This window comes from Panthera onca, chromosome B2 (genome assembly GCF_046562875.1).
Source record: "Panthera onca isolate mPanOnc1 chromosome B2, mPanOnc1 haplotype 2, whole genome shotgun sequence".
Lineage (NCBI taxonomy): Eukaryota > Metazoa > Chordata > Mammalia > Carnivora > Felidae > Panthera > Panthera onca.
In genome coordinates this window covers 20748922-20761284 of record NC_138343.1, presented here as the reverse complement: position 1 = coordinate 20761284, position 12363 = coordinate 20748922, and the positions used below count along the sequence as shown (strand labels likewise).

At 48.5% G+C, this 12363-nt stretch overlaps 1 protein-coding gene across 1 annotated transcript in view; it reads left to right on the top strand.

Moving 5' to 3' along the window:
• The first annotated feature begins 567 nt into the window (after positions 1-567).
• The window catches only part of BMP6 (bone morphogenetic protein 6), a 159705-nt gene continuing 147909 nt past the window's right edge, over positions 568-12363 (top strand). Inside the window, exon 1 of the mRNA XM_060614844.3 lies at positions 568-2048. Within this exon, the coding sequence (XP_060470827.1) occupies positions 1418-2048 (631 nt within the window). The 5' untranslated portion in view covers positions 568-1417. The remainder of the gene's footprint in view (positions 2049-12363) is intronic.

The following is a 12363-nucleotide window of genomic DNA, read 5'->3' as shown; positions in this document are numbered from 1 at the left end:
ACGAAGCGATGAATCACAGTATATGGCCCCAAACCCTCGGGATGCCTGCTCTGGCTTACATTTGGTCCTGTCTGTGGCCCCGTGGCCCGTTTGTGAACAGAAGGTGTGTCCCAGCTTCCAGCAGCTGCCTTTGAAAGTCATGTGTCTGCTGAATGTCTATATTACAGCAATAAGAGAAACTATTCCTGTTGTTCCTCTGTTAATACAGGCGGCATTGATTTAACAGTTGTTTTTGCTTTTATTTAGTTAAAGCATCAGGTCAGGCCTTTTATATGATTGTAAAACAGACAGGCTTAAATTAGGGTGTTGATTAGATCGTCCACACTAGAGATGACCTCTCAGCCTTTGCTACCTCGCGCCCACTTTGGGTGCCTCCAAGAATCCTCTGTACTTGAAACCTACGCGCGGCCGAGGCAACGCCTCTCTGGAGAGGGAGGGTGAAAGAAGGGGGCGGGCCTATTTAAATACAGGCGAGACGCGCCTCTTCATTGGCTGCCAACCTGTCTGTTACCCAAGAGGGCAGGGACTCTCCGGGGCTGGAGTGCGGTACCTGAGCGAGACGCGCACCAGAAAGCCCACGTTGGCCGCTGCGGGGAGCGCAGCTCCGAGAGGCGGGAGTCTGCGAATTCTCGCGCCGACGCCGCGGTCGCTGCTCTGCGCGCGGGTCCAGTTCCCTCCCATTCCCTCTGCGGGCGGTGTTTGCGGGGCAGCCGGAGAGCTCAGAACGGAAAGCAAGATCCTTGCCGCCTCTGCTTGGGGGGTCGAGCGGCACGCGGAGATTTTGAGGGGGGCAGCGACAGTGCCCGAGGGCGGAGGGCGCGGAGTTTGTGAGCGGGAAGGAAGTTAAGCCTCGCGGAGAAGACTGGCATCTCGGGACGCCTTGTCGCCACGGCCTGGGCCCCACGGCGGAGTAAACTTCACCGCGGCTGTGCCAGCCAAGGAGAGGCGTGCGCGGGGATGATGCCGGGCATCCCCCCCAGCTGGTGAGCCGCCCGGTCGCCCCGGGTCCCACACAGCCGCCCCGGAGGGCGCGGGACAGCGCACGTGCGCGGGGCAGCGAGGCCCGAGAGTGACCGCGCCGTGACCCGCCCAGGGGCCAGGGCGCGGGCTGCAGCGCAGTCCCGACTCGGACGCACCTGGCCCGGACCTTGCGCCTCCAGAGACCTGAGCCGGAGTGTGGGGCTCCCCTCCAAGTGGTTCTCCGGGTGATCGTCCTCTTCGCCTCCCCTCCAGCCTGGGCAATTGGGGGCGCCCCAGAGGACGATGAGAGATAAGGACTGAGGGCCAGGAAGGGGAAGCGAGCCCGCCGAGAGGTGGCGGGGGCTGCTCACGCTAAGGGCCACAGCGGCAGCGCTCCGGCCTCGCACCGCCGCTCCACGCCTCGCGGGGCCCGCGGGGCCAGCCCGGCCGGGCGGGGATGCTGGGGCGGAGGGCGCAGTGGCTGTGCTGGTGGTGGGGGCTGCTGTGCAGCTGCTGCGGCCCCCCGCCGCTGCGGCCCCCCCTGCCCGCCGCCGCCGCTGCCGCCGGCGGGGGGGCGCTGCTGGGGGACGGCGGTAGCCCGGGCCACGCGGAGCAGCCGCCGCCGCCGCCGCAGTCCTCCTCGGGCTTCCTCTACCGGCGGCTCAAGACGCACGAGAAGCGCGAGATGCAGAAGGAGATCCTCTCCGTGCTGGGGCTCCCGCACCGGCCCCGGCCCCTGCACGGCCTCCAGCAGCCGCAGCCCGCTGCGCTCCCGCAGGAGCAGCCTCGCGGGGAGCCCCCTCCCGGGCGGCTGAAGTCTGCGCCCCTCTTCATGCTGGATCTGTACAACGCCCTGGCAGCCGACGACGATGAGGACTGGGCGTCGGACGAGGAGAGGCGGCAGCCCGGGCCCCGAGGAGGGGCCGGCTCGTCTCAGCCCCGGCAGCCGCCCCCCGGCGCGGCGCACCCGGTCAACGGCAAGAGCCTCCTGGCCTCGGGACCCGGCGGCGGCACGTCCCCACTGACCAGTGCGCAGGACAGCGCCTTCCTCAACGACGCGGACATGGTCATGAGCTTTGTGAACCTGGGTAAGGATCTAGGGTAGCGTAACGACGAGAACTCCCTCCCCTTAACGGTCTCCCGGGCCCGGGGAGGGAGGCGAGAGGGTGGGGGAGCCCCTGGCACGCGGGGCCCTGCTGGCGCAGCGGGGACGCGAGGGCAGGCGGGCTGCGCTCCCTCCACCTGCGCGGCGGTGGGCTGCACGTGCGCTCCCCCGCGCCGCGGGCGGGGCTGCGCGCTGGGGCTGCGGGCGGCGGCGGGCGGGTTCGGGGCGTGAGGCTGCCGGAGTGCGGCGTCCGAGCACACTCCGCGCTTTTTCCAAGAACGCCCGGCCGGGGCCAGGTTCACTCGACTTTAGCAGAAAAGTCCCGCCCGAGCCGTAGCCAGCTGGGAAGGAGAAGGCTCTTCAACACTCCTTCCCCTCCTGATTTTTTGTTTGTTTTTTGGTTTTTTGCACCCTTAAAGCTCTGAGTACCAGTTTCCCAACCGGGACTTTTAGGGAATCTGATAGCGATTTAGAACTTTAGAAACTTGACATGATTGTGCTAAGTGGTATCCAGGGAATTGGCGGAGGAGGAGAGTTGCAGAGGAAGGTGTCAAAAGGACCTCGTAAGGCACGCCAGACGGGGTTCGCGCGGGTTTGGGACCGGACCCCCAGCCCAGCTGGAGTATCCCGTCCAGGGCCCTAGCTCACATGCCTTTGACCACTGCCCCCCCAAAGGCTGAACTTTTGATAACTGCTGCCCAAGCCGCACGGGCAGAGAAAGGGTGCGGGTTAGGGGCCGGGGTTGGGCGCTGAGCTGGTCTGAACTGGTTGCCAGGCAACAGAATGGAAATTCAAGGGCGGCTAAATCGGGCTCCGCCACAAATGTTCTGTGGCAAACCCGGACGGAGTCACATAGCCTTTTTTTCTCCGAGTTTTCTCATCTGTAAATGAGAACGGTGTAAAGCAGACTTTTTTTTTCAGGATCAGTGCCTCCGATCTATGCTACTCTTCATTCATAAATTCACTCAGCATAGGCGAAGGGATGTAGGGGACGCCGTCTGGGCTGGGAGGAATGGGGGTGCGGTAGCCACGCCAGGGGTGGGGTCTCCGCGGACGTCCTTTCCCGTGTGAGACGCGTGGCCCTGCCCACGCCCCAAAGTGGGTTACCGGACACTTGTCCAGACCGCGTCAGAGATGTACGGACATTTGACATCATTGAGTGACAACTATGTGAAATATTTCGGCGAGTTATTTACAAGTATGTCTATGAGATGACTCTCAACTCTGCTGAGCTTTGGGGGAAGAAAGGAGTGGGGGCCCAAGGGGGAGGTCAGATTGGCCTCCAACTGGTGCAGAAATCCTCCTGGGAAATACATGAAACAGAATCTCACAGGGAGTGGAGGCTCAAGGCCTGCCAATCTTGCTATTTGCAGTGCCAGGAATTCTGATTGGACAAGAGTTTTCACCATTTATTGGGACCACAGCCAAGGTTGAGCCATCTCCAGGAAGCACTCTGAGGCTTCTCATTGCAGTCAGTAAAGTTGGCGGGGGAGGGGCGGCTCAGAGGCTGGAGCTCTTCTGTCTTCTAACTTGAGGGCTTCTTCTGGCTCAGTGAATTCCACCTCTTGCCATCTCCCTCCCCTCAGTTTCCTGACAGCCTTGGGGAAATGTTTTATTGCCTCTTGGGGTAGTCCCAACTTGGACAAAGTGGAAAAAGAATGGTACTTCTGGCTCCTTCACGGAGAATCATGTTAGGGTCTCCAGAAACAGTTCCTGGGCTTAGACCATGGTTCTAACCTTGGTTGGCCATTGACATCACCTGAGGACACTTAAAGACCTAAGGGATGCTGAGGGGCTGCTCCCCAGAGCAGTTAGATCAGAGTCCGTGAGAGTGGGCTCTGGCATCTTTTTTTTCTTTTTTTCTTTTTTTTGAAGAGTCTTTGGTTTTTCGGATGTGCCACCATGGTCAAGAAGCACTGAGACACGAGATCCTAATGTTTGAAGGAAATCAGATCATCCCAATGAGAAGAGCAATGCTTCCTTATGTCAGTGGCTCCCAACTGTTGCTGCACATTAGAATCACCTGGGGGCTGTTAAAAATCCTGGTGCTCAGGTGGAACCCCCCCCATCAGTTAAATCAATGTGTGGGGTGGAAGCCAGGTATCCCTCATTTCAGAGATTGCCCAGGTGAATCCATTGTTTGGGAACCACTGCCTTAGGTGGTATTTGAAATTGTTAGAGTTGGCCGGAGGCCAAGTTTGTAAAGGGCGGTGACTTTTAATGTGTTTAAGGACCTCTGAATTCTCATTCCTTGCTTGTCTGACCTTTCCTAGTCTATAGGTTAACATTGGTTCTGAGTCACACTGCTTGAAGCTGGTTGTCCACTAATCCTGTTAAGGTGATGGCTTAACATAGTATCTCTTAACATAAGGGAAATTTCGAGGTCCAAAATATACCACTGAAAAATTCGAAGAGAATTCAACAGTAGTGTAATTTCAGGCCTGGGATAGGCTAATCTGGAACTGGAAGAGATTCCTGGGTAGGGAACTTTGCCCCAAGCCCCTCCAATCATAGCCCTGGGCTTTCCGACTACAAGTCCTAACTGCCTGTAGGTCCGGTCCTGGACTCCACATGGGCAGTTAGAGGGGGAAAACTTTTCCAGGTAAGTAGAATCCAAGTCCCTGCCCATGCCCAAACCATGCCACCTGCCAGTCCAGAAATTCTATCTAAATCCATTTAGCAGTAAGAAAGAGAATTTCATAATGAGAGGCTAAAATGTGGTTAAAAAAATCTGATCATCATAGCTCTGAGCATAAGGACAGTTTACTGGAAGAAAGTACTATAATTGCTTAGCAATGTGGATTCTCTAAATCAGGATGTTGGGAGAATTCTGCAGATTTCCATGTCCACAGCGTGTTCGCTGCTGCATTACATGACTCATTTGTTAAAGAACCTACAAGAAGATACATGTTTTGAAGTACTTGGATACCTAGTGGGGTAGGTTAGGTTTATAAACAGAGTACAAGAGAAAGTATTACATGGTGGTAAACATCTTTCTTCCCTGGGACCTGGGAATAATTTACTCATGAAATACATTTGAAACAACCTGAACCTTGTCAGCCAAAGTGGCTATCAGAAGTATCAATCAACAGAATTAACCGCCCCCCCCCCCCCCCCCGCCCCCGCACATCCCAAATGCTGGTCATTTGACCAGCTCACTACTGTTTCTTTGTTTTAAACTCTCTGTGGGTGAATAGGCTGGAGATGTGTCCAGCCTCCCTAGTGCAAACCGGCTGGTGTAGAGGCTGCCTGGACTAGCCCAGTGCACTCATGAACCTGCATTCAATCAGGGCCACCGATGCCATTTTCTACTTGTTTTCTAATGCTAAAAATGTCTTGGCAGTCTAATAAGCAAGCCTGCCAATTTGGTGACCTTGGAGAAGTATCCTGAAGTATCCTTGAGGTCTTAAAATTCGCCTTCTTAGAAAAGCGTTCTCTAACCCCTCTATAGAAATTAGTGCCCTCCCCACCCCCACCCACTTCTTTACTGTCACAACACCCTGTTTATTTCCTTGGTTGCACTTCTCACAGGGGGTATTTTTTAAATTCTTCATTTAAACTTCTTATTTCACTAATCTGGAAGGTCTGATCATTTATAAATGGTGTACCTGATTTTTATTAAGTCAAAATCATTTGAATTTGAAGTAAAGACATTTAGGACATTGAGGTTGATGGTATTCGATGTATATCATAATACTTTAATAATCTCTTTAATTAGTTACCCATGTGTATATTTCTAATGTGCATCACATTTGAGAGTAGTGGAAGGGTTTCTGTAGATCTCTGCATTTCAGACTTCATTTAGTTTGAATTAATGAGGTGTTGATCTCCAGATGCTAGAGTAAAATGAAATAAATAAAAAAAAACCAAATTATGCTCAGAAAAGGGAATCAGTATGTATTAGTACAAGTAACAAGAAACTTATTGTACTAAAAATACTGGCAATCTTCTGAACAAAATTACCCTTGGGAAACATAAATTAGAAGAAAAATGGAATACTCCCTACTTGTATTTGTAACCAGATACACTGTACTGTCTCTTTCTCATAAACATAGGATCAGTGGTACTATTTTTCATTTAGGCTGTCTGTACTTAAGATTTTTGTTAGCAGAAAATAAATCCCTGCCTGCAAGCTACTCACAGCAAATATAATTTGGAGAATTTGTTTGCAAGAGTGTGATTCAAAGAAGCAGTCGATGTTCTAAACAGATTTCAAATAGTAAATGTGAAATTCAGTGGTATTTCAGCAAAAAAAAAAAAAAAAAAAAAAGTTGTACAAAGTGTTCTTAAACTCAGATCAAAGGGCAAGCAGATATCATTGTTTAGACCTCAGATGGTGTTTCCTCTGGTCGTCCTTCTAAGAATGGGTATAAATCCTTTTTAAATGTGCTGAATCATGCTTAGTTCCTCTACTTAAGAGCTTACCTCTGATTAGCATGGAGGAAGGATTCCTACTGATATTAAAAAAAAAAAAAAAAAAATTGGGGGAGAGGAGACGGACTGAGTTCAGCACTTTATTCAACATGTACACCTTGTCTTCAGAATTTAGCTACTTTTTTTCTTATTTTTGTTTATTTTTAATGTTTGTTTACTTTTGAGAGAGAGAGAGAGAGAGTGTGAACAGGGGAGGGGCAGAGAGAGGGAGACACAGAATCCGAAGCAGGCTCCAGGCTCTGAGCCATGAGCACAGAGCCCAACGCGGGGCTTGAACCCACGAACCGTGAGATCGTGACCCAAGCGGAAGTCAGACACAACCAACTGAGCCACCGAGGCGCCCCCAGAGTTTAGCTACTTTAAATGTTGGATTTCAAAATAATATTTTACTTGGATGTGGGGGTTGGATGGGTGCATGCTGGGTATCAGAGGTGTATACAGCCGACTCAGAGGTGACAGCGCTATCATCCTTGGCTCACCCTTCCTCTGTTGAAGGAGCTGAGTTAGGGAAAATGAAGAGGGTAAACATTTCTTGGATCGTTCACCAGCTTTGTCTAATTTTTTTCACAAGTCCGTCCTTTGCTTCCCATCGTGTATTTAAAAATGAATGAATCCATACAATGCTTATTCTAATAAAAAGCCTTTATAGCCTTCTCTTAATTTTTCTATTTTGAGCCTCCTCCTGCTTCCCCTCCCCCACCCCCTTGTTTGAATTTTAGTTTCTTTCCTATCCCTCGGTGCTTCCAGCAGGGGAAGGAAAGCAGGCAATACAGATTTTAATCAGGTGATTGTGTTCCTGACTAGAAGCTTCCATGAATACCTAAGTAAAAGTAGTAGAAATCAGTAGAGAAACTAAGAGATGAGCAGTTTACAGCTGTTACACATTAACCTTTTGGTCCCACCCTCCCTTGTGGTCATTTCACAACCCAACCAAGAGCCCAACAACATGGCTGCCCTGGCCGCAGGGTGTCACCCAGGGGCTGGTATGACCCAGCTGCTGACTTCTCTTGTGTTCTCACAAAAAGCTGACACATTCTTCTTTGTCTGTTTTCATCATGACAGCTCAGCTGCTTTTATTCAAGCGCATTCTCTCCTCTTATAACACCCTTACTGCCTCTCTAACACCCTGACTGTGCTCACTTCTAACTCTTGCCCTCTGGAAATTTGGAAGCCAGAAAATGGCTCCAGTCTTCCCTGGAATATAGGAAAGTGGTGACAATTGAGTTAAGGAGAAGGAAAACCATTCTCATTAAATTTTTTTTTAATGTTTATTTTTGACAGCATGAGTGGGGGAGGGGCAGAGAGGGAGGGAGGCACAGAATCCAAAGCAGGCTTCAGGCTCCGAGCTGTCAGTACAGAGCCCGACGTGGGGCTCGAACCCATGGACCTGAGCCGAAGTCGGATGCTCAACCGACTGAGCCACCCAGGTGCCCCTAACCATTCTCATTTTGATGAAAAATAGAGTCACTAAAGAACCAGGGCCATCACCCTCTAAAGTTTTTGAGAGTGCCAGAAATTCTTAGAACTCAGAGGTGTTCCTGTTCATCTTCCACTGGAAGCATTGGATTTTCCAGTAGTTCACCGAAGTTGATTGGATTTTTCGTTCAGTTACTAGTGTTTGGAAAATACTGTTCTCCATCATTTTTCCCCACCTTAAGTGTATAGTGTTTCATTCTGCTATGGATAAAATTAGAATCTGGAGCTGGCTGGGGGCACAACTCCCTTCCATAACATTGTTTTATCTGGGGAAACGTGCCTGGGCAACAGACACCCCATTTTAAAGCAAGGTTTTCACTATAATTGATAGGGAGTTTGGGATTAGTGGTAAACTTGTTTTGTAGATCATAGAATTTAGAACTTTAAGGGGTTTTTTTTGCATATCATCTACTCACTTATGTTTGCAGTTAAATTTGATTTATTCAGGACCAATTCCTCTTCACTGTTGTTACATCTTAAGACTGAGGGACAACCACAGAGAGATCCTAATGCATCAGAGAAACAGGGTCATGGAGCCCTCTATCAGGCAGGAGTGGATAATTAAGGAGAAATTACAAAAGCTTGCCAGAGCACTGTGCTAGGCGAGAAGTGGGGAAGCCCAGATCTGAAAACTTGTGGGTTTTCTCTCCATGGGTAGCATTGTCTCCTAGAACTCTGCTTTTAGAAAAGAAAAAGCAGTGCAGGTCTATAAATATCACCTTGTTTGGCATGCTGAAGCACCGCGGACCCCAAAGAATTGTTTTCTGCTCTGAAAGTGAGTTGAAAACCAGGTTGCTGTGAGTGGCATTGTTCCACTGATGTCTGCAGGCCCTGATTCTCTTCCCGCCCTTCCCGTGTCCATTATGAAAATGATTGAGTCCATAATAGAAATGATATCTAAATGACATCAGGTAATTCCTTGATTGGTCCCCACGGCCTTGTTATCTCTAACTCTGTCCCAGATGACCGGGTAGAAGACTCTCCTCCAAAGCATTTTTGCAGAATGAGGCTCTGGTTCCGAGCAGGAGAGCCTTACTGACTTTCAGGTTCATGGGCATACGCCCTTGATTACTGATCCTGCTGGATAGGTTGGGATTGTCCTAGGCCTGAAATGTACTGGCTCCGTATTGCTGATTTTATGTTCAGATTGTTTTCTCATCATCACAGAGCTCAGTGGGGGTGGGGGTGGGGGCGTGGGGTGGGCGTGTGTAGTTGCTTTATTGCAGGCAGAAAACAGTGTCTCCAAAGCAGAGCCAAGCCGTGAGCCCTCCTCATGCTGAACTTTGATATCCGCCTCGATCCTTATTATGACTCTCCTGCCACTTACCCTTTTCACCTTGTCCAGAATGTGACTTCCAGCCTTTAACATCTGTGTGTGTTGATTGTTGTTCCTGTGTTTACAGTCTTGTTGGTTTCCTGTGCATGAACATGGGCTGGCAAAACATTCTGATGTGCGTATTAGAGCATGAACCAACCATATCATTGGTGTGAGCTATTTTATGTGCTGATTAGGTTGGGAGATTTTTATAATTGGCCTTGCTTAAGTCTCTGAGACCATTTATTTGCTCTCCCCTCTTTCAAATCTGTGAATTACATTTAAATATTAGAGAGCTTTGTAAACTACAGAATTAAGGACTAAAAGTTTTACTTGACTTTGGTTTTTCCAGATTTTATTTGAACACTCATGTAAGAGTATGTTAACAGAGAGGTACATTAAAAAAAAAACCACTTTATTTTTGTAGAGCCGTTTGAGGTCTGTAGCATAATTTAGTGGGAGATCTAGAGATTTCTCATATATTCCCCGCCTTCGAATGAATAACTTCTGCTGTTGTCAACATCCCACACCTGAGTGGTGCATTTGTTATACTTGATGAACTGACCTTGATCATCAGCACCCAGAGTTCATTTTTCACATTAGGGTTCATGCTTGCTGTTGTACATTCCCTGGGTTTGGACTGATGTATGAGGACAAGTATCTGTCATTACAGTGTTACGCAGGGTCGTTTCACTGCCCTAAAACTCCTCTGTGGAGAAGCTGTACATGTAACCAGAAAAACAAATCAATGGGAATATGAAAATTCAAAATATGCAGAGCTTGTGGGGAGAAAAATAAAATGCTTTTGTTGAATAATATTTTTGTGGTTTTACCACATAGGTATAGAAATAAGTGATGTTGATAGACTCCATGGGCCTTATTTTGTGCTTCTGTGTGTTGACCCCAAATCCATTAGAAATCCCTCCCCCACCTTTTTTTTTTTTTTTTTTTAAGTCTGGGAGTTTAAAAATCTTTTTTCCTCCACATACTTTCATTGAGGTGTCTGTCACCATAGTACCTAGACAATCCCTTAGGCAGAGATATGAGCGATTAAATTTCTCCCTGGCTTGTGCCCTGTTTGATCCACACTCTGCAGGATTTGGGGGAGTCATGCCTAAAGAATGAACAAGAATTATAGGAATTCTGTGCTTGTAAATTATTGAAATTTGGGGGATGGTTAGGGGAGGAATGAAGTTTTTTTTCCCTTCCTTTCTGAAAACGTATTAAAACGTAGTGTGATTTTGGATTGAGAAACTCACAAAAATATGCTTTACTGGCCCTAGAGGCAGGGTCAGGGGACCTTTAAAGGTTTCCTCAGGAGAGACTGTTTAGATCAGATTAAAACTAAATTAATAGAGACTCCATAAATACAGAGGTCTTTGTAAGTGGTCTATAGATTAGGCTTATTTGCTTTGAACTGTTTTCTGTGAGATAGAGCTACACAGATTAATGGTAAATAAGAAAATGCAATACCAGTATAAGCAAGGAACATGGTAACTCTAAAAGAGTGCAATTGAACAAAAAGCGATTTATTTGAGATATTTTGGGAACTTGTGGGCGTTTTTTTTTTTTAACAAGCATTCTACAGGTGAGGCACTTTGTGAATTCTCACCACTTCTCATACAGTTCTCCATTTTAGTGGGGTATTTTCTCACTGAATTGTAGCTAGATCCCCTTGCTCCCCCCCTTCCCTTAAGAAACCTCTCAAAAAGAGGGATGATCTTGGGGCCATGGCTGTATCCACGGGCTTGAGAAAATTAGCTTTGGCCCATAACCGCTGAGTTAGGATGTGCTGTGGTTTAACTACCCCTCTGGTAGGATAGAAGTTTGATCGAGCCCTAAGTGAAATGATACCATAGGGTATAGGACTAAGACTCAGGGTAGGTAATAGTGAGGAGGACATAGGTACTGCAGCTAAAAATATTTGGAGAGCCGCATTTCTTCCGGGGGCCTCAGAACAGGTCTTTGCATTTTTATAGGGTCCATTTAGTGTGGAATCCCTGAACCTCAGCTTGGAAAACTGCTGCCACAAATCTGGCACCTTGGTTATTTCATCTGCTGAATTGAGGGTGTTTGACCTACCGTTATGCGTGCACATTTGTGTCATCATTATACGATGTGGAAACTAACATAGCTGCAGGCATGTAGGTGGTCCCCAGTGCAGGTTGGTTTCCCTCTTTCTCTTTCACTTTTCCCTTCTTTTCTTCCCATTAGTAAATTTAGCAACTCCATTGCATTTATTTCCTGTTTCCTATCTGTTCTTTTCTCAGTGTTGGTGTCCTTGGCTGTCACTGACCTAACATGGCAGATTGTATGTATCTCCATGGAGTCTGGTGGTTTTATACCGCCAAAATGACTCCTTGCCCTCTAGAATGGTTAAGTTGCGGGTTTTCTTGATGGTGCTGGGAAGTGCTTACAGCACTTCAATACAGAATTGAGGAAAGAATGTGTGGCTAAGAGTTAGGAAGCTTGAATTTTAGTGCTATTCCTTTTTATAATACCTTGTTGAAGTCACTTACCCAAATTTATTGGTCTCTTGCCTTGTAATCTATCTTATTTGTACAACATGACAGCACTGGCTAGGTCAGCATTTTCCAAATAGTGTTTCAGGGAACACTACGTCTCCAGGATGTTCTGCAGAATATCATGGAGAATATCATTTATATCCTAGTCCTGAGATTTACAAATCCATCAGCAGGTTGAAGCTCGGACAAGCCCGGCAGTGATGTCTGCTGATTGATTTGCTTGAAGAAGAGCGTTTTCTTTGAATTGACTTTTGCTCTGTAACCACTTTTTGTGTCTGCCCCGGGCGTCTGTGCCCCAGATCCACTCCTGACCCTTTCCCTGGTCTTCTGTGGATAGGGTGTGGGACCGCAGGCAGCTGCTTTTCTAGTTGTTCCTTGCTCTTCTGTGACTCCAGCTCTCTCTGGATGGGCTGCCTTATTGTTCTGCCTCCCGCTGGGGGCCCTGGATGCTCTCCTTCCTGGGGGTGGAAGTGGCTTCGTGCTGCTAATCTGCAGGCTGACTCACCATCACCTGTTTGACTCTGACACCTGCTATCTATGCCGCCATT